At 45.6% G+C, this 21,677-nt stretch overlaps 1 protein-coding gene and 1 long non-coding RNA gene across 2 annotated transcripts; both read left to right on the top strand.

The window, feature by feature from the left end:
* Positions 1-4,966: 4,966 nt before the first annotated feature.
* On the top strand, positions 4,967-7,824 carry LOC113946683. The gene is made up of 4 exons (XR_003527513.1): positions 4,967-5,254; positions 5,362-5,460; positions 6,458-6,626; positions 7,612-7,824. It is a non-coding gene; the product is annotated as an uncharacterized LOC113946683 (long non-coding RNA).
* A 1,941-nt stretch (positions 7,825-9,765) lies between these two features.
* Positions 9,766-10,893, top strand: CUNH11orf96 (chromosome unknown C11orf96 homolog). The gene has a single exon (XM_027642543.1). The coding sequence runs from the start codon at positions 10,142-10,144 to the stop codon at positions 10,502-10,504; it is 363 nt and encodes a 120-aa protein (XP_027498344.1). The 5' UTR covers positions 9,766-10,141; the 3' UTR covers positions 10,505-10,893.
* The last annotated feature ends 10,784 nt before the right edge of the window (positions 10,894-21,677 follow it).

Raw genomic sequence — 21,677 nt, 5'->3', positions numbered from 1 at the left:
AAAATGTATGTGTGCAAAAGAGAGATTTGAGAAGTCTTGAGCCTGGTGGTGTTCCCACATGAAAATTTCTTGTGTACTGTTCAGCAGTTTCTGCTGTTGGAGTCAGGTGCAGAGGGCAGCATATTTAGAATGCTAAGTACTCAGTTAGGTTCCATTCTTTAACTTTAAGATAGGTGGAGGAACCTTTCCCCTAGTAACATGGATTTGAAAACAATATTTCTGAAAATGCCACCCAAGACTTATTTTCCAGTTATAAAGTTTCCTTTCTTCCTTCCCAGGACTGTTTTCGCAGTACAGTATTCTCAGCCAGAAAGTTTTAGAAAAATTATTTAAACTCAGAATACATTAAGTTAAAGTAAAATATATAGTTTATACATATGGAGGATTTGAGGGCAGGGAAGTTGCTTGGGGGTTTTGTTTTTGCTGTTATTACCAGTCTCTGTTCATATGAGAGACTGCAGTGATACTAAGAGCTGCTTTGCCTACAGAGCACCTCTGAATTTTATTTTCCATATTCCTTGTATTCCTGTGTCTCACTAACTACCTTTTGGAGCCTTTTCCTCTCCCTTTCATTGTCATTTGTTCCTATTTAGTTACATCTCATATGGTCCCTGCTGCAGGTGTGATTATTTTTTTATGTAGAGGATATAAACTGTGAGTTCACTCTTTTCCTGTTTCTTAGAAACATAGAATGTTTTGGGTTGGAAGGGGCCTTAAAGATTTCAGCAAAGTACGTGTGTCTCTTCCAAGAAAAGCTCAAAAACTGCATTCCTTTGAACTGTTCATTGTCTGTGGCTTTCAAGCAGAGGGGAGTCTACTAGTAACCCCAGTTAAGATTCCCTTTTCCAAAACAGCCATGACCTTTTCCAAAATGACCCTAGGAATTGATGGTAAGGAGAGGATGAATGGAAGCTGTCTTTGGTAAGGATGGATGGTGGCCTGCCTCCATGAGGGACCATGCAGGATGGAACTGTTCTGAAAAAACCCACAACTGGTTCCAGCACAAACTCTTGATGAGGTTGGAGTGTATCTGACTGAATACTGGACTGTTGGGCCACACTGGGTTGATCTGAGTACACACCATTTAAAATCAATAACTAAGTTCTGTCATCTCTCTGCCCCGTGTTCCCTTTTTTTTTTTTTTTTTTTGGTGAAAAGAACTGTAAGATTTTCAGTTTTGATTGACTTTAAAGTTGCAGATAGTTTTATTCCTTCTGTGTCAGATTAATTTTCCACTTGTATATTTTCCACTTGTCATGTTGGGCTTAGTATAGCTACATGTAGTAATATAAAGCTAGAATAGTGATGTGGAAGGAGACAGGGTGCCAGGAAGGGGTTAAGAAATCAGAATTTTCATACAGTAGTATTGGCAAAGTAGAGAGGACTGTTCTACTAGGGTTTGGGATAGAAGAATGTACGTATGATGGCTGCTGCAAATCTGTAACGCCTCCTCCTCAAGTGCTGCTACTATTGCCATAGCTAAAAGGCATTTAACACCCACTTTGCCTTTTCTGGTCATAAACCTTTTCAGAGTGGATATGAAAGCTGCCTCACTATGTTTTGTTTTCAAGGTGCTTCTTTTCCATCCTTGAGGTTTCCATAGCAACCTGGAACATTTGTTTAAGTTGGAGCTCCCTGGCCTGTCCTCCCTGTGCGTAACTTCTGCTGAGATCTTGCAGGTATCATCTCTTCTTGACACACCTGAGAGTGACTGGTGGGGGTTACAGAGGGGCTCAGCAGCAGTTGGCCATGAGAGTGTTTTCTCCCCTGTTGCCCTATTTAATTTACCTCATTCTTCTTCTGTGTGGCATTCAGTACAGCTTTGTGGAGTGATTACAAACTCCCTTGAAGTTGCCAGGTCTTTGGTGGCTCATGCTGGAGAGGCACATCTTGGGGGAGCTAGGAGGCCTTGTTTGAAGTAAAGAAAGTAAGAACTGTATTGAAGAATTTTAATCAGAATGTGGAGCAAGGAGGTCTGTTCCATGGCCCCCGTTGTTTAATTTAGATTTCACAGCAGAAACAAAAACTTTGTTCTGTACACACAGGAGGTTTTGCTGGCTGAGCAAGACTCAGAGCAGAGTCTTCAAGTCACAGGGGATCATCCTGACAGACAGTGCTCATTGGATCCAGCATGATGCTCAACCAAAAGTTGTTTCTGACTATAGCTGTGTGTGCAGCTGCTTTGCTGGTCACAGAGGGTGATTTTTATTCTGTTGCTCTAGTCCCATGGTGGAGACATCACATAGGTCCACACTGAAGAGTGGGTTGGTTATAGCTGATCTCTGAGCTGCCAGTGCCCTCCTCAGCTCCTGGGCACATGTTTCCAGCAATGCCTATGTGCCAAGGTAGGCTGCCATGCAACCTGCAGTGGCTGACCTGGAGAAGTAAGCTGCCAGAGCATGATCCCTTATAGCAGAAAAGAGCAGAAAACAGGCTACTTGGAGGAACTCACAGGCTAAAAGGAGCCGTGATGTTAGGTGGGATGGGATTTGTAGCTGTGACTTATCACTGGCCATTGGGTCCACATCATCATTAGGGAAGGCTGCAGGAAGGCTTCTTGCCCTGAAGAGCTTCTGATGCAGAGAGCAGAAGATAAAGCAGGAGTGAGCAGAGACATGATTTGCCAGGGGGTGTACTGGCCTAGATACATGACCCACAGTCCCAGCCTGGTGCTGGGTTTGTTAGGCTGCAGAATTTATGTGGTTCCCAGTTCTTTCTCCCACGTCTTGCTTTCTGGAGGCAGGTCCATGCTGGATTTCTGCACTGTGTCAAGGAAAAGACAGCCTGGCTGACCGGCACGTCATGCCTTTAGCTTGAGTTATCTGGGGGGGCTTGGAAAGGAGGGGCCACAAGATGCAGACTGCTCAATTTTTTGGAAGAAGCAAGGGCTAGTAGTGCAAGAGGGATTTAAAGTTGCCTGGTGGTGTTTTCTGTTGGGAAGCAGTGAATGGCTGCAGGCTGAGCATGACCAGGATGCAGCGCTGGTACCCACTCAACCCTCCCCTGCTCAGGGGAGGGGAGGCAGCAGGCACATCAGTAGGGCAGCGTCTGAGAAACTGTACCTTTGCCAATATCTGTGGTTTCCCAGCGTCGATGAAGCCATCACAACTCATAGCAGAGAAGAGATTGCTACCCTGGAACAGGCTGACAAGCCAGCCTGAAGAAATCCTTCCAGGCCTCAGAGCAAGGAGAGCGATGGAGTGAGGGAGTGCAGGTTGGATGCAGAACGTGGCAACTTGGTCCTGCAGCAGCCTGGGCATTGGCTGCTTCTCTGTAACTTCCCTATATTTTGAACTGATCATTTTTTCCTTTGGTGACCTCACCAGTTATCTCCTGGCTTCACTTCCCTTACAGAGACTAAAATGGCTCTATTTTACATTAGAAAAGCTGCTTCCTAGTGTTAAACAGAGCATTCCTCACCTTTGGGCACTATGGGCTTTCATCTGACAGGGATGAGGTTATGTTTTTTTTCTTTCTGCCTGTCAGCAGTAGCACCACTCTGGCTCCCCTCTGCAAGGCAAGGCTTCAGTTGCTGAACCATCACTCAGCAATTTACTACTGTGGTTGTTGGAATTTTTGTCCAAAGTCGCCAAAAGGTTTAGAGACTGAGTAAAAAAAGTCTCCAGGATTAGGTTACTTGAAGTCTGATAGTTCAGTTGTCAAGAAACTTCTGTTTTAATCTCTAGACTTTAATTGATTTCTTTCTTGATTGCTTACAAATAGGCTTAAAAAGAGAGGAAAAAATTAAATTTATTCTGCTGAAATATGTTGGTGCTCTGCAGTGATTTTAGTTGCAGAAGAAAATGGAAGATAAAATCCATCAGAAGCGCTAAGATCTGATTTATGGTACTGACTTAAGATTTTTAGTCTTGACTCATGTAGGGAAGATTTTCCTTTTGCCCAGCCTCCAAAGCATCTAGAGCCTATGTGACCATGATCTCTGCTGGTCAGGCCTCCCCTGCTAGTTTTGAGATGTGTGATCAGTTTTGTCCAAATCTGAGAGAGGATGGGAAGTCTCAGAAATAATTCAATTTCTTCAGCTCTTGCAAAACTCAGCAGTTGGGTACAGAAGAGAAACCAAGACAAGCAGTCTGTGCTCTGACAGGTGTGGGTTAGGCTGAGGATCCCTGGCAAGGAGTGGGAGAGTCCTCCTCTCTTTGCTGTCTTGCTGGTGGTATTTCTCCTCCTTTAGCTGACGCACTGCCCAGGAGGCAGCACAGCATGCCTGGCCGTCAGCAGCGTCCCAGCCACCAGCTGGAGTGTGGACCATGTGGAAGGTTGGAAACTCTGAGGGTTCATCAGCAATGTTCTCCCCTGCACACAAAAAGGGTTTTTATTTTTTCTAAACTTCTTAAATAATTTTGTGGGACAACACATTTCTTCCAGATTTTGAACTTGGGACAGAAAGTACTGGACTAGAAACACTTATTTCTGCGCTGCTTAATGGATAGTATCACAGTAGCAGCTAGACACGGTAATACATCAACAGTCAAAGAAGGTTAGAGGTTAATTTTACTCCAAGTGGCAGCAGCTTTAACCAGCAGAAATATTGAAAGCAGTTAGTCACCTAATTTGTTTAAAGTATAGTTTCATTCTTTGAAGAGCTGAGTTTTCTGCAATCACTCGTCTCCAGTTGTCTGAACTGCACTTTTATCTTGTATCCTTGTAGCACCCTGTCCTGATACATTAGTAACAGTGCTGGGAAAAGCTACCATCCCTTCTGATACCTGTCGGGCCAAACAAGGGAAATTTAATGTAGCAATTTTGGTCGGGGAATACTTTGCAGCTCTCTTTCGAAACAAAGAGTTTTGTTACTACATTTCCTGTTAGTGGTGTAGTGACAGCCAAATGCTGATAACTTGTGAGGTGCTACTGAAACACACTGACTTTTCACTTCAGCTATCACTTTACAATTAAAACAGTTCTGTATAGAGAATAAAATAATACATTTCTGTGAGAAGCATTAATACATTCAAACATTTTAGTTAGTATTTTGTCTGAATGGCATTGGGCAGAAGCTTTATGGGATTTATTGTAGCTTGTAAAAAGTCAGGCAAGACTGAAACTGAGATATTTGAGGGGGTAGGAGCTTTGAATACGCATACTTTGTATTAACTGTGTTGTATCATGAGCTTTTCACAAGTACTGACGAGTGTTTGTCACAACCTACAGTCGTAGTATGGGTATGTCCTCATCTTTCAGTGCTGGCTGCTGAGCCAGAAGGAAATGGTCCCACTCCCGGATCTGGTCACAGGTGAGTTCCCAGCTGGTGAGAAGCACTGTCAAGGATGGGGAACACCATGGTGTCCCTGTGCAAGGAAGCATTGTGAGCTGGTGGGTCTGGGTCTGCTAAAATTGTAGTGGCTGGAACTGAGGAAGAGGGAACAGGAAACACAGCAGAGACAGGGAAGAGGAGGAGCTGGGCTTCAAGGATGGGCTGAGGAGGATCATGCCATGAAGGTATCTGTAAAGAGAAAAAGTTGGGAATCAATAACCTGGCTGAATTTCCTACTCATTACTTTAGGCTAATTTGGAAAGAAATTTTTTAGCTAAAATGGCCAAGGTGCATATAAAAATTAGACATATAAAAAAAGAGTAGAACCTTTTAAAATGTTATTTTGTCCAGAGATATATCTTGAAACTTCAATAAGTGGCAAGATGATACCATTTCTGTGTCAGACTGCCTAGGGAGATGAAAAAATCCTTCCATGCACCTGTAGTTCATGCATTAAAACATCCAGTTTGAAACATCCCTCAGAGAACTTGCCCATCCTAGCAAATTCCTGGTACACTGGGAAGAGCTTTTACGTGGAAGTAGCTTTAGTAGAAATAATTTTTCACAAGCTGCCTGTAAAGATCCCAGCAGGGACCTGAGTCTCCTGCTGCCACTCACGGGTGCCTTGCTGAATGTATCTGCTCTCCAAGATACGGTAAGTGCTGTCAGGGAGTTTTCTCACCCCTTATTACCTGAGGCTTCCCCCTCATCCCATGCTGCAGGGCACAAAAACCATGGTGCTCTGGGTGTGAAGGAGAGCCCTGGCCTGCAGGAGGCTGGAAGCAGAATGTGCTGCAGAACAAGCCAAATCTTGTCTTGCCTACGGAAATTTCCAATCCTGCAGCTGAGGCCCTGCCAACGCCTGCCTGCTGCAGAGGGGAGACAGGCTTATTCCTCACCTATGCTACTGGCTGCAGGGCTCCCCACGGCTGCCCCCAAATGCTGCCAGGCAGGATGGCTCTCTACATAGCCCAGGGAATGCAAGGTACAATTTCAAGTTTAAATCAAATGTGCATGTGTGCATGCAGAGAAAGAGACAGGAAGACTCACCTTCTGTTTTTAGAGGTAGTTTGTATTGGCTACCTGTTTATTTGGTGTGTCCTTTCCAGTTTGTAAGCCAATATTTGTTAGACTGCAGTTATCTGAATGTTTTTATTACTATTTTAAAAATGGTTGTTTCAGGGTGTGAAATGTAGTAGAGAGGGAACAGCAACTCCTTCCTGTGTCCTGACGGAAATGACTTCAACGAGTAGGACGTTGAGTGGAGATGTGCACAGCAAGGTGTGATGGCACAGCAGCATGGATGGAAATGCCACCTGCCAGGACAGCAAGAGGCAGCTTTTACTCTCAAGTGTGTTTTGAGGATATTTGAAGCCTGTGTGTTGGGGATGGACTAAAGCATCCTGCTGGGAAGCAGCTTATGCTACTGGCTCTCAAGGGGCCCCATCAACTCTGATAGCAGGATCTTGGGACACAAACTGTGGTTTACCCAGCTACAGGTGGTTATCTCCCTCCATCCTCTTTTTAATCTTTCCTTTCCCTTCTATGGCATTCAATCTGATAGCCAGCAAGAGGAATAATAATTAATAGGCTGTGTGTGTTTTCTATCATCACATTGTTAAATGAACAAACAGATGACAAACTAATTTCATAGTGCTGTTTCAGCAGTGTTACTTGTTTCTTCTCCTGTCAAACTGGAGTTCGAACTTCACAAGGCCCCAAACACACATTTGAAGTGTTCTTAGCTGTGAGTAAAGATTCCCTCCAGCCCCTGTGCAGTGTGCTGGTGTACAAAGTGACTTCAACACTGTACTATGCAGGATCTGATGATCCATGTGGCAGAGAGTGTCTGTAATCTATACCATGCGGTCACATTTCAATACTGGGAGCCACTGAGATTAAAGTCATGATTTAAACCACTGGAGTAAATATAGTTTTTACATTAGCGTGTTGCAGATCTAACTTGGGGGATTATGTCACAGGATATTTTTTCTGAATTGTCTCAAATAAAATCTTCAAGGCCTCCCGGTTATTACCATGGTGATCTTGCTCCAACTCAGCACTGAAATTTCCCAGAGCATTTTATAATCATATTTGTGAGGGATTAAATGTTTGCTCTACTTGAGTTTGCCTTCATACTGAACTTTCTGCAGGAAACCAGACAGGCAGTTGGGACTGGGGACACGTGTTGAATTTCAGATATCAAGTCAACCAGCCTTTTTTCGGCTGAACTTTGGATCCTTTTGGGCTGCAGCAGATTAAATTTACCTTGCTTCAAATGAATGTGAGATGCTTTTCTGACAGAACAAGGCTCCTGTGTCATCCCATTTCTACAGGATAGATGTGCTCAGCCCCAGAAGGCCTCCAAACTAGTCATCAGGCTTGTCTTCTTGGAGAGCTGTACTGAGGAAACAGTTTGGCCCTCACCGTGCTGCAGAATCAAGTTGTGAGGAATTAAAGCAGTTATAAATGGAGCTCTTTGAGAGAAAGTTATTGTATGGCAGCAGGGCTGTATGGGCTAAATTTAGCCATTAAAATCAACAGCAAAACCCCAGCCTTCTGCAAGCTGGAATGATTCAATTTGACCAAAAAGAAAATTATTCCCTTATTAAGCTAATTGTATCTCCCAACAAAAAGGCTTCAAACTGAACCTGACCCTAAAGCTGCCTTGGGGAGCCAGGAAGCCAAGAGATTGCAGCCAGGTATTCCATAAAGCCAAGTCTCTTAATGTTTCTTTTACACTGGCAAGGGGCAAAGCAGCCAGCCTTCTGGAAACACGCTAGTGAGTGCTTCTGCTCTCTTCTCTCCTTAAACTGTATTCTTGTTTCATTTTATCCCATTTGAGACAGGACTGTAATTTACAGGGATTTGTTTCCAGTGCCAAATGTTTCCCAAAACATTGCCACTGCTAAGGCAGTTTGAAAAGAGGAAGGACCAGTCCCAAGCCTTACCCAAAGACAACGTTGAGACTTTCTGATGGTGAGCTCACAAAAATAAGGCCATTTTTGTGTGCTTGACTATGGCACAGAATGTGTATGCTGTCTGTAATCTTTTGGGGTTTTTTCAGAGCATTTGTCTTTCTTGGCACAAACAACGTATTTTATGGCAAAACGCAACAAACTCGCACTGTCTGCAGCTTGGTCATAGGACCCAGGGCTGCTGGAGTAAGTGTGTGTAGATCCCTCTGTGGGCTAACTGGTACTGGCAATGCCCCGAGTACCTCCACGCTGCGGTGCTGTGGTGTGTGTGCAACTGAACACTGACTGACTGCTCGGCAAACCCCAGGGCCCTGAGTGTGTTGTCCTTGTCCCCTTGGCAGCACAGACCAGGATTTCTGATAACATTGCTAAGCCTCTACTTCCTTCCTAGTTCCTAACCAAGCTTCAAAAATATCCTCGAGTGGGTGAAGCTATCCTGGAGAATGTTTTTATGGGAATAGTCTAACATTAGCCCTAAAGAGGGGACAGACTTACCATTTCAGGCTCTTCTTCCTTCATACTTTTCTACTCTGCTTCCCTCCGGGTCCTTTCCTATTCCCATCAAATATTTTTCTTACGTTGTTGGGTTTTTCCATCACTGAGAGTCCTTGGCACACACAGCTTTAGAGTGTGGTTCCAGCCGTCACTAATTTACAAGCCTTTGTTTCAGTTCAGTAATACTTGCATGCCGTTTTCTGTCTGAGAATCTGACTGTGCATCCTATTGAAGAAGAGAGCCCACAGGGGAATGGAAAATGTTAAGATCCCTTCTAAAAGGAAAAAAATGGAGTCACACTGGAGCAGGTGTTTAAGCTATGTTAGAGGTGGCAGAATTGGGAACAAGATCCCAGAGTCCTGCTTAACTCTCAGCAGCTGCTGTGTCTTACCTGGGACCATCCTGTGTGATCTCTGTAGTTTAGATCTGGGTCACTGTACCATTAGGGTATTCAGATTTGGGCTTGACTTGGGGGTTCCTTTAACCATGGGTACGTTATTCTGACGTTGGTGATCAGCTGAAAGCTGATGTGATGAGTCTGTTGGTACTCTTTCACAGCCATAGAAATCATGGTATTGATTAAAAACAGAACAAAACAGCTGCGAGGTGAGACGCAGAAAGCTGAACTACTGCCTTGGATGTCCGGGACCCAGCTGAAGCTCCACTGGGCGTCGCGAGGCAGGAGAGGGATACCCTGGGGAGAGGGGTCCGGAGCAGGCAGCGGCGCCCGGGGGAGAGGAGAGAGCGTAGCCTCGGGCAGAGGAGGGAATGGGAAGGAGAGATAGGATGGAGCGCGAAGGCTCCTCCGGCGGCTCCCCGCTTCCAGGGGACGCGGCGGGCGGGGGCGGCGGCGCGGGAACAGCGGTGCGGGGACACGTCAGGCAGGAGGGAGCGCCGGGCTGGCCGCGAGTGGGCTCCGCTGCCGTCTGGGCGTGCTGCCGTGTGAGCATGCTACTGTCTGAGCATGCTCCCGCGGGGCACCGCCGGCTATATAACATTGCCGAGTCCCGGCGGCAGCGGCAGCGGCTCCGCTGAGGCACCCGGGGAACATCGCACTGCGCCTCTGCATCGCCCCGCACCGCGCCTCTTGGCATCTTTCGCTCCGCACCGGACGGCACTGCACCGCGCATCTCGGCACCGCGCATCTCGGCACCGCGCATCTCGGCACCGCGCTCCGCTCCGCACCGCACTCCGTATCTTACTGCACCGCACTCCGCTGCCCACCGCGTCTCTCCGGACAGCCCTGCTCCGCGCGGTACCTCACCGCTCCGCGGGGCCCGTCCCTGCCCGGCCGCCGCTGCCCACCGGAGCCCCGGCGCCCGGCACGGCCGAGGCAGCGAGCCCCGCTCCGCCGGCCCCGGCCCCCGCGGCGGGCGCTCCCGCGGGCGGCAGGATGGCCGCGAAGCCGGTCGAGCTGATGGGCATCTGCTCCAGCTACCAGGCAGTGATGCCCCACTTCGTGTGCGTGGCCGAGGAGTTCCCGCCGCCCGCCCGCCCCGCCAGGGCCCCCAGGGGCAAACTGCGGCGGCCGCGGCAGTCGCGCTTCAAGACGCAGCCGGTGACTTTCGACGAGATCCAGGAGGTCGAGGAGGAGGGGGTGTCCCCTATGGAGGAGGAGAAGGCCAAGAAGTCTTTCCTGCAGTCGCTGGAGTGTCTGCGGCGGAGCACCCAGAACCTCAGTATCCAGCGGGACCGCCTGGGCAGCTGCCGCCTCCGCAACAGCCTCGACTCCAGCGACTCCGACTCGGCCCTCTGAGGGCAGCGGGGGCCGGCGGGACCCCGCCTGGCTCGGTGGGAGCTGGCGGGACGCGGCCGGCGGCGGCGGCACGGACTGGGCTGCAGGGAGCTGCCCCGCCGCAGGCCCAAGAGCGCCCGAAGCGGGCGGCCGCGTTGGGATGTTTTCTAAGAAAGCGCTTGTACCTTCGTTTCTATTTGATTGTATGAAACTCTCTATTTAAAAGACAAAAAAAAAAAATCTTTTCTATTCGTTAGAAGAAATTAGCTGTTTTAGATGCATTGAGCTGCTGGACTTTATATTTATTTTTGCATTTAAACTGTTGACTGCATTAATTTAATATGTTTCTACCTGAATGTCTGTTATCATTTCCATAAAAGAGTAATAAAATCCGATATATTTGCACAGTACTTATCGGGCTGTCCTTGTTTGGGTGATCCAGCTGTCCTCGTTCAGCTACCTTTCCCCTTTGTAGGCTAAAGGGATTTAAATGCTGTCGATAGCTAGTAGGGAATCATCAGTGCTTTCCTCGGGGATGCTGCTCAGAGTGGTTTTACAGTCTGTACTGTCAGGTATAAGCTGCTGAGACAAAAATCAAGTTAGATGGATTTTAGAGAACTTTTTTTCTTCCTTGAGATCTTTGTGTTAACCTGAATTGATGGTTAAGGAGTGTTTGTAACTGGTTGTGTCTGAGAACCTTAATGCAACTGGGCAAGCCTCCTGCATTCACAGAAGTGCATATATACCTTCTGTTCTCATCCAAGTTGTTTTTGTCTCTTCTCCCCTTCCCCTTCTGAATTATTTAGTGCTGCAGGTTTAGTAATTGGGTAGAATGTGATTTTGTTTACTAGAGCAAGCAGTACTATGTGGTCATGCTTCTCTTGGAATTAAAAAGCATAGGGATTTTCATTTGTTATAGGACTGAAGTTTCTGTGAGGCTTCTGCGTGTGTGTGTGTGTGTGTGCAGGTGCATGTAAGATTTTCTCTGTCTATGGCGTACGTGCTGAGGAGCATCTGAAGCTCTCTGCAGAATGAAAAGCAGATTCCTGGCCTGAAAATATTCTCACTGTATTTTTTCCATTCTCTTGAAATATTCTTGTGCTAATAGTGTGATCCCATGGGAGCATCTTCCTGCAGGGCAAGCCTCTGGCAGTTAGCAGGTATTAGATGATACTGAGCTGTAGCCTCTAACTAATATTTCTCTGGTATGATTTTCTGGGGAGTTACATCTTTTATGTCCTGACTTGAAGCGCAATCATACTGATCAAAAGAGAGAGGTAAGGGCTGGAGCAGAGAGAAGAAGATGGACATGGTACAGGAGAACTGGATGCCTAGTTAGGACTGCAACCACAGAGTTGTACCCTCTGGGCACTGAAGAAAGCAGATGACCTGAGCAAGGAACCCGGTGGTGGCTGCCAGCTCTGGCACAACTGAAACCTGTCTCTCTCTAGTTTAAAGCTGAAAAAAATCAGAGGGCATGGGGGTGGCTTGGTTTTGAACAAGTCCTTCACCAACTACAGGAAGAATTTTACAGCTCCCTTGCAGTAGGAGAGCCATCTGACCTCCAGCACCAGGGGAGGGTTGTGCATGGAATTCAGCAGGTAAGGAAACAGATCTGGACTCTGACTCAACCTCCTTGTAAAAAAAGCACTATATTACCCTATCTGTCTTCCTGTATGCAGTCTGTGAAACAGCTTGTCTCGCTTTGCCGTTAGACTGTGATGATTGCTTTCTCCGTAGATGCAGTACATATATACACAATATCTATGCACAAAGCAAAGCAACTTGACCTCCAGAACAGCTTTCAGTCAGACAGGCAAACTGGAATCAGTAAGACATAATCAATTACCAACAGCTGGGCTTATTTTCCTCAACAAATTCCCAATGTTGTTACAATTTTGGGAGTTTTGGGTTTGTGAAAGGGTTTGCAACATCTTTGGGAACATTTAGCCATGCTCCCAAAAGGTTGCATAATGTATGCAGTGAGCTAATGAGCTCTATAAGATTTCCAGAGGTGGTATAGCGTCTTTTCCATACTGCAGGTTTTAGGCTACTTTTCAATCTCCTTTTGCTTTCACCTCTGGTACAAATCCCTGTGACACACAAAGTGTGTCGTAGCTTCAAGAGGCTGTGAGTGCATGATCCTTGGCCACGCTCATCGTTTCTGTTCAGCATCTGGGATTACTAGCCCTTCCCATCCCTGCTTCATCCTGCAGCTGTGGTACCATCACACAGGAGGCACAGGAGGCTGTGCTGCACCAGCCAGCAGTGGAGCATTGGACGCTCGCTTCCTGGAAGGGGGAAAATACCCCTGCTTCAAGAGACAAATGTGGGTGTTAACACAGAGGACAAAGAGGATTTGAGAATTTTTTGTAGCATAATCTTTGGAGAAAATGGCATATTCCAGTCATTAGGCTGAATAAATAAATTTCTCTTCAACTGTTCTTTGTTAACATTTTTCTTCTCCATCTCGGAGTGAATAACATGGGAGATGCCAGTGCTAAATATAGGCTAGTGTTTATCTTCCAAACAGTTACAATCAAGGCAAAAGGGTGAAAAGCCAGGGTGATTTAGCTCTGTCCTGGATAGGCCTTCCTGAATACAACTGGAAAAATAAACCTCCCTTCCAGTCTTCCTGTGCTGCTAATTTTGAAGGTTTCTCTTGCAGTGTTTTTTAGTGTCATGACTATCATGACTATCTGTCCTGTAAGGATTTCAGGAAGACCTGTTAATTTCCCTTTAGTGAGGGTAATGAGGGTTCTGAGTCTATCACCCACTCCCTAGGCTTGAGATGTGGGTTATACATTTCCCTTCATCAATTCACAGCCTAAAAGCATCCAACAGATGCCACTTACAGTGATGCTCAGCATGGCAGTGAGTAGGCACAAGCATTCCATGTCTGCACAGGAAGGAGCTGGGAGCCAATCGCTCATGGTGCAGCAGGAGGTGTCTCAGGGCAGAGGGGAGACTGAGCATCCCAGGGGTTTCTTCAGCACTATTTTTCCAAGTTACAGGAAATTACACAGCAAATTTGTCTTTAATGGGACTGTCTTTTATTCTTGTATCACTTCATGTGTAAATCATTCTGTCCTCTGTGGCAGGAGGATCATCCAGTCAGTAAAAGCTTGAATTTGAAAGCAATTTTTTTACTCTCTTTCTGTTTTGTGTCCAGTCCCCTTCAAGCCTGTCAGCATTTCTCCCCTGTGCTTGTGTTGAAATGCTGTGTTAGTGTAAAGCTGATCATGCTGGCGTGGTGGATCTGTACCTCTGCACCTTACTTGGCCTGACCAGTGCAGAGGGGATCTGAACAGTGTAGTATTGTTGCTCTACTGGCATCAGGGAAAAAAAATGCTTTTTGTACCTCTTATAGACAAGGTTTTTCTGCTCTTTTTGAAAACATTTTAGCTAAATTTAACTCAGTGATTCATGGAGGATTTCTGGGTGCAATTTAGTGTCCACTTCAAGAGGCTGAGAACAGTCTTCTTTCCTAACTGTGTGTGCCCCATTTCTGCTCTTGGATAACTTCTCTTACCCCTGAGTTTCCAGGGATCCACTGGGGACACTTTGGAGTGGAGCTGTTATCAGGAACAAATATGACAAGGTGCTTGCAATTCCTGCAAGTGTCTGTGCTGGGATACTGAAAATGCATTTGCTTTAGGAGCTGGTTAATGATATCTCCTGACCTTTACCTGTGCTGTGGGTCTGATTCTGCAGCAGCACAGAGGACGGACTGTGGGACACTGCTGTGGGTAAGAAGCACCACACAACTGTTGTTACCTAACCTCCTAAGTGACAGCAGACCCATGGGACAAAACACAAACTCAGGCATCTATTTAATTGTCAGGCTGACAGCGAACAAATTGCAGTGTAAAAGGGACTGATGGGTGAGCTCCAGCAAATCTGATTGCTGTGGTTTCTCAAACGTCAGCAGTGCCAGCCATTTGCTGGCTGCTCTCCATGAGGTTGTGGCTCCCTGGCACTGTTCATAAACCTCAGCCTCCATGGATCCCGGTCTTACGTGCAGGCTTTTGAGACACCACCAGGGAGATCAGCATGGTTCTCCAGGCTGCGTCTAGGCTTGTTTAAACCTCAGCTCCCATGGCATGGCTCAACCTGAGCTGTCTTTTTTACATGGGACTTGCATTTCTGTGGGGGAAAAAACCTTGGGGAGATGCAAATAGTCTGAAATTCCTGTGCAGAGCTCAGACTGGCAGTGCAGTGATGGTGCCCCGGATTTGCGGTTTGACTTTTCGCAGCCATCTTAAATAGAGCCTGCAAGCTGTGTACAGTGCTTCAGCAAGGCTGGCTCCTAACTGTAGGGGTATTTTTTGTGCTGTAAAGATGCAAGATTACATCCTGAGCAGAAAATAATCAGGTGTCCAGTAATAACACAAACAAGAGTATCTCCCCTTCTCCTGAAGTAGGAGGCCATTGTGCAGTACAGGGAGGTCACTATCTCAACCCTCCAGGCTTTATCAACAAGTAGTACATGATCTTTTACTTCCCCTTGAGTAGCCACCTGAAGTCAGGTGACTGAATTTGGAGGACTTAATTAATTGTGGGAAGGAATTAATTTCCAAACGGCATCTTACCACATGTATGCACGTATGTGTCCCTGTGCCTGGTCTGTCTAGTCTAGAGTGAGTGCTGCTAACAGCAGAGCAGCCCAACCCTTGACTGTAGAACAAAGCACCTCCAGATATTTAATTGACAGTGCAATTACTTTAGCTGGTACCAGGGGAGAAGGAAATACTTCCTGCAAAGCCAATAACTGTGGAGTCAGAGTCATGTAATGGTGTCTCATGCCAGAGCATCAGCTTTGGGGCTATTAGATGTGTGAACTTAGTAATTATGCATTTATGACTCCTGCATTGGCAAATGCCATGCTATGTTATAAATAGCTTAGGGACAGATCCTGATTTTGGCTGCACTGGTGTCAGATTGGCTTTGGTCCAGTTGTAGTCTGGAGCTGATCTGGATTTGCCCCTTGTGCATTCATACAATTTGCTGATGTTGCTGAGCATGTTTCTGGACTGGCTTGAAATGTTCAAGACACTTCCTCCCTGCTGCATCATGCCCAGAATACTCTGAAGCATCACACAACCTTACACAACTTCAACCATCCTTGTGCTTTGGAAGTAGAGTGGATGATATATGTCCACTTGGCTGGGACATCTATTCCCTGCTCCCAGATGAAGCAGGAGCCAGCAGCAATGATGGGAAGAGGCTGGGGTGACTGGAGCAAGAGGGGAGGGAGCTTTCCTCTGTCTCTTCTGTGAGTCCATACTAATGTGAGACTGTAGAAGACTTTCTTCAAAACCAAACCAAGATTCACCTGGATCCAATTTCAAACAAAACAAGATCTACCACAATAATTTATGACTCTGCCTTGAACAGAGCTTCTCAATTTGGAATTGCTTGCATTGAAGAGGTTGAAGTTATTTACTAGGAACTTGTGAAAGGGAAGTTTTCTTTGTTGGAATGATTTAAAACACTGTTGTTGTAAAAGTGTTTTATTGGTGTTGGTTTTTTTTTCTTTTTTTTTTTTTTTTTCACTTCATGTGAAGAAAATGACCTTTCTTGGGCAGAAGAGAAGGTGACTGGTGAGGAGGGAGAGAGGGAGGGAGGCAACACAGTTTGCTTGTGAAACAGCTCTTGGCTAATACAAAACCATGTGAAGGTTGTTTATGTGCCTGTTACTTTTAATCTTGGGTTCTTGCAAGTGAGTGTTTTCCTTTTGAGAAGTATTCGGAGGTCCTGACCATGATGCTTAAAGATCCACATCAGTCTCTTTTTACAACAACCTCTATTGTCTGAGGGAGCTTTCATTCTGATGCCTTGAATATTTCAGGGGAAGTTCAGCAAGTTAACATGGTTTTTCCACTGTTTCTTATGTAAAAGCAAACAGCAGAAAAACAGCATCAGAAACATAGGTTATCAGTCATGCTTACTGTTAAACATTTGCTGTTAAGTGGAGTTGGATGCATTTCAGCTGTACATGACTGGCATTTGTTGCTTAGGAATGTATGCTCCAAGGTTCTCTGTGTTTTGGAGGCAGGTTGGATGGCTGAGTTTTGAAGGAGTGGAAAGACAAAGAAGTGTGGAAACCTGTAGAACACAGCTCTGTCGCTTTGCAGAGAGGCAGTTAAAGGAGATTTCTTTTGGAATGGAGCTGCTGGAGCAGAACAAAATGATGTGGGGGGAGGGGAGCGGAGGGAAGGGAAGGGAAGGGAAAGGAAAAATACTCAACCTCAGAGCAAAATTGGATGTAGCCTTCCTGCCTAAAATGGCAAATGAACCTGTTTTTAATCAACTTCCATTAGGAGTACTCCACAGTTAATGCACTCTTGGGATCCAATGAAATGAACTGAAGAATGAAGTTTTGCCTGCTTTTTCAACGTTTGAAGCATATTGACAATTTTATGTGACCTTTTTGTTTGGTTTTTTGTCCCTAAAATAAATATGGGAGTTACCAAGTTATCAACCAACTCCTCCTTTTCCCAGAAAATAAAACCAAAATAACCAATCCACTAGTTTTATGAGTTTAGTTATTAATTTTATGAATATGTCTACATATGTGTTTACTGCTGGATACAGTGTCCCTATGTATGTTTACCATAAAGTTGAAGCAAATAAATAGGCAAAACAGGAAAGGGGGCAGGATCACTGAGATTTCTGCTTAGTTTTAAACACAAAGGCACTCCATGTCTCAGAATAAGGGTGCTGGCAGCTGGGCCTCACAGGGTTTACTGCTTGTTTGGGGACAGAATATGGTCTTGTGTTCTCAGGGAGAGATGGAGAATTAGGGGAGAGAGTGCTGTTCCCGATCCTGCTGATGATGTGCTGCCTGATCCTTAGCAAGCTGCTTCTCTCTGGACCTCAGTTTCCCTGTAGAAAGACTGGGAATTGATGAGGCTCAGTTTGTTAATCCATGCAGATGGACATCTTTTGGCTTGCAGCCCTGGGAAATATGTTTGATTGGCAAATGGAAAGGACCTGGATTTATTCAGAGGACAAATGCCCAGCAATATGATGTCATGGTTTAAAAAATCACGGCTATGTGGTAAGATCACCTGTACCAGAGAGGAGGCTTTGCTTTGCTGAAGAGCATGGCACAGAGCCCAGGCTCCTCCAGTCCAGAGTCATAGAATCATAGAATGGCTTGGATTGGAAGGGACCTTAAACATCATTCAGTGCCAACCCCCCTGCTACGGGCAGGGACACCTTCCACTGGACTAGATTGCTCCATCAAACCTGCTCTTGAACACTTTCAGGGCTGGGGCATCCATAACTCCTCTGGGCAGCTGTTCCAGAGTCCCACCACCCTCAGAATAAAGAGTTTATTTCTAGTATCCAAGTTAAACCTGCCCTCTTTCAGTTTCACCCGTTGGAGGCTGCTTGCAGCCCCTGACTGGCCAGAGGCACCTGCTCTTTGGGGACACACACACACTTTCTGCTGCTCAGCAGATACTTTTGGGAACTGGGGAGAAAACAGTGTTCTGCCACTGCTGGTGAACAGTGCTAGGATTTCAGCTGAGGAAGCTGATGAATGGTATTTACACATAATGGGATTGCGTGAGGCCTTCTCAAGTGTTCCATCACCTTGCTTGGGAACCTGAGACTGGAGGCTTTCCTCCTTCTGCTGTGTAGGGATTCCATGGTGTTTCTATGTTAGAAAAGGGCTTATTTTGTCATTGTGAATGTGAGTCTGGATCAGGAAGGAGTGGAGGGGAGAGGGCAGCATTGTGTCTGAGCTGAACTGTGGTTGCTTCAGGAACTTAGTGGAAAGCAACTGACCAGTGGGACATCAAAGTACATGATGGCTGAGTAGGTCAACCAGTGAAAGAAAACCTGAACTAAACAGTGCCAGCAAGTAACACAGAGTCCTTACAGGAAGAAATGTCATGTTTCTGTAGGATTCTGTGTATGACCAGGGTCCAAAATCGTCCACCCAAAGGGGATGTTGCAATGGATGAGCTATTCTGATAGAAAGAAATTGCACAATAAAGGAATAACAAGAATTTTCACCTAACTTCATACAGACTGAGTAAATATTTACAAAAGGGCATGATGGTGATGCTATGTTTTTGTACTATAGGCAGTGCTTCCTACAGCAACAAGTCTGAGCACCTACAAGCTGCAGGGTACTCTTGATTTTGCTCAAGGAGTGTACAGATGCAATGAGGAGGCACTTTGCAATAGAGATAATCAAGCATTCAAATTTCTTAGCTCTATAGAGTGAAACTTCCTCCCCCCATCCTCTACATTAAAATCTTAGCTTCAAGGACAAAAATTAAAAGAAGCCAAAGGAGTAAAAAAAGCTTGAGGATATCTAGGTTCTGGTTATTAGGAGTCCATGATAAATTTAACTACCAGAAAGACTTTTCAAAAAGAATAGAAATAGCTAGCATAGTGAAATAGCAGATTAAAGAATATTATTAGAAGTAAAATGATATCCTACAAAAAGCATAAGTCATATCCAAAGGGGGAAAACAGAAAGGATCATATATACGGAGATGTTAAATGTGAAATCATAATAAGACATGCTTAAAAAAAGATCTTGAAGAATGGTTTGTAAAAAGCTAGAAGCTTCTGCTAAAAACTTTTGCAAACATTTTGGAAGAGGAAAGCTCACTAAAAAGTCTTTGGTCCCCTGGCTAAACAGGGGCTAAAGTGAACACTCAAGAAGAATAAGACAGTATCATAAAATCTAAGTCTATTCCCTGCAACACCATGAACTATGTACATTCGACTATATATTCAATACAAAGTACTCTAAATCAGCAATTATTGATGGTGAAAGAGATACTGGAGTCATTGGGGATAGTCGTTGCTGAGCAGCAAGTTGACTTCAGACTAAGTGAAAAGAATGTTTACAATTACTAGGAAAGAAATCAAGAGCAAAACAAAAATCCTAATCTGGCAACTGTCTAAAATGACAGTGCTATGGTATCTTGAATATTCTATTTAGGTTTAGTAAGGAAAAAAATTCTGAAAAGGATCTATATTTCATGCTGTTGAACAGAAATGTAAGAGTTGAACCTTTTAGTTCAAAAAAAAATAAATAGGAAGAAAGGAGGGAGATGCAGGAATAATTTTTGAAGATCAGTAAGGACCTTCTTAATTATTTCTGACAATACAAGAGCTGGAACAGTGTATAAGTTATGGGGCAGCACGTTTAGGACAAATGAAAGGAGATACCTTTTTTTGCACAATGAATAACAGAATCCACTGTCAAAGGATATTGTAGATGCCAAAAGGACTAACCCACTCAAACTCCTAGAAGACAGGTTTATGTAGAGGTAGTAATGATCATATGGGGATGGGTGACAGAGGCTCCCCAAACCACTGGTGTACAGAAGCGGGAGCTCCTGAGTGATGTGCTGGTGCTTCCCTGCAACCTGTTCACATGACCACTGTTACATCCAGGCTGAGGGACCTTTATCCAAGCGGTAGCAGCCTCTGGACACCCCTGAGCTGCTACCCAGCTGTGTTGAGTGCCTGAACTGCTCTGAGGCATAGTCCGTCCAACTGATCCATCCCGGGTGGCCCCACAGCTCCCTGTCTGGGCAGAGTGCGAGCAGGTCAGGGGTGCTGATCCCCTAACAACGCTCCCCCGGCAGTGGTGGGAAGCTCTCGCCCAAGGCAGTGTTCATGGCCGTGGCGTAGTAACAGCCCCTTCCCCACATGGCCCCAGGAATCCAGCAGGGATCCAACAGGCAGCTAGCACTAGGGTGGTCCCTCCAAGAGCATTATAGGTACCTGCCATGGAGGGGAGTGTTCAAGGCCATGGTGTTTGCTGTATAAATACTATGTTACAGCTGAAACTGGGGGAAAGTTTTGTTAGGTGCCTGGCCCCCCAAGGTTTGTTGCACTGAGCCACCCAGCTGACAGGGCACCTTCACCGGTTGGCAGAGGTGAGAGGCTGTGTGGTCCTGTGCAGCCCCTCTCTGCCCTGCAGCGATGCCATGCCCAGCACATGCATTTGTGTGCATGTGTATGCTGACAGGTTTGGTTGCTTTCAAGCGATTGGAAATTCAGCTTTATGAGAAGAAAGAAAAGATTTATGTTCTTGTCCTCCCATGTCTGGGTCCCAGTGGACGTGATCTTTATCTCCTACCCTGTGTTTAATTCCTGCGTAGGCACTTGGAGACTGATCTTAAAGTGAGCATCAGCACCACCTCCAGAACATATCTAAATAAAGCAGAAGTTGAGTGTTAGCATATGGTTATTTTCCAAATGCCATGTTGGTCCTGCTAGAGAAAATGGTTATTTTCATAAGTTGCAGGGTTAATATTTCAGGGGGCATGATTACAAAAATAAAATAGATGTCAAATAAAAGGAATTGGGCCAAATTTTACAATGACTAAGTAACTCAATAAATGGAATTATACTGTGTGAGAAATAAATCTTCCCAGAATTTGGCTCAGGGTTCACTGCTGGAGCCCAAACAATAATAACAGGTAGATTGGAATTGTATGTGAAAAGCCAGGGCTGTGCATTTCCCTGCTGTTACCAAATGTGCAGTGCCTATTTTTATCAAGCACGTTCCTGACTCATGCACGATGGGCCGAATACCCTTATCACTGTGTGATGCCCCTGCTTCCTACACAAACAAACTCATACATGTGTGCAAGGTCTTGGCTGATCTTTGTAGCTTGGTTTGACGTATTTCCTGCTCCTTATCTGCTGGGCTTGACCAGCCTAGTGAAACTCTGGAGAAGGTTCTCGTGTTGCTGAGCCCATTGGACCCTTATGCTCAGATCTTTCTAAGTCTCCTTCTTGCTCGGCTCCCCCAGGAGACCTGTGCCTGTGGCTTCCTAGCACTTCAGGATAGATTCACAGTCTCAGAGGGTCAGAACCATCGGAGTGGGAGGCAGGCTGAAGAGGAAAGCTGCTGCTGTCTGCAGTAGTCCCTGGCACACCACAAGCAGGAGCAGGATTATCTACGGAAATCACTGGGGCCAAGAGGCCTTGCTGGCTTTCCTGCAAGAATTGTTTGCACTTCTTTGTCAGGGCCTTCAGGTCTTTTTTTTTTCTTTTTAATACTGTTCAGATTTTGAAAAAACCCAAATGCTGTTAAAGCAAGAAAGTGTCAGGGCTCTCTTGCCCATCCACGGGCCCTTGGAAGCCCTCTGGATCCTGCCCATCCTTAAGGTTTCTGTAACCTGAAGCTTGCAACATGCTGCCATGT

This window comes from Corapipo altera, unplaced genomic scaffold (assembly GCF_003945725.1).
Source record: "Corapipo altera isolate COAL_440 unplaced genomic scaffold, ASM394572v1 23b, whole genome shotgun sequence".
NCBI lineage: Eukaryota > Metazoa > Chordata > Aves > Passeriformes > Pipridae > Corapipo > Corapipo altera.
The sequence above is the reverse complement of the archived record's forward strand: the minus strand, read 5'-3'. Positions and strand labels throughout refer to the sequence as shown.

What these genes read in the sequence shown, in the direction of transcription:
- CUNH11orf96 (XM_027642543.1), top strand. Translation starts at nt 10,142, where the DNA reads ATGGCCGCGAAGCCGGTCGAGCTGATGGGCATCTGCTCCAGCTACCAG.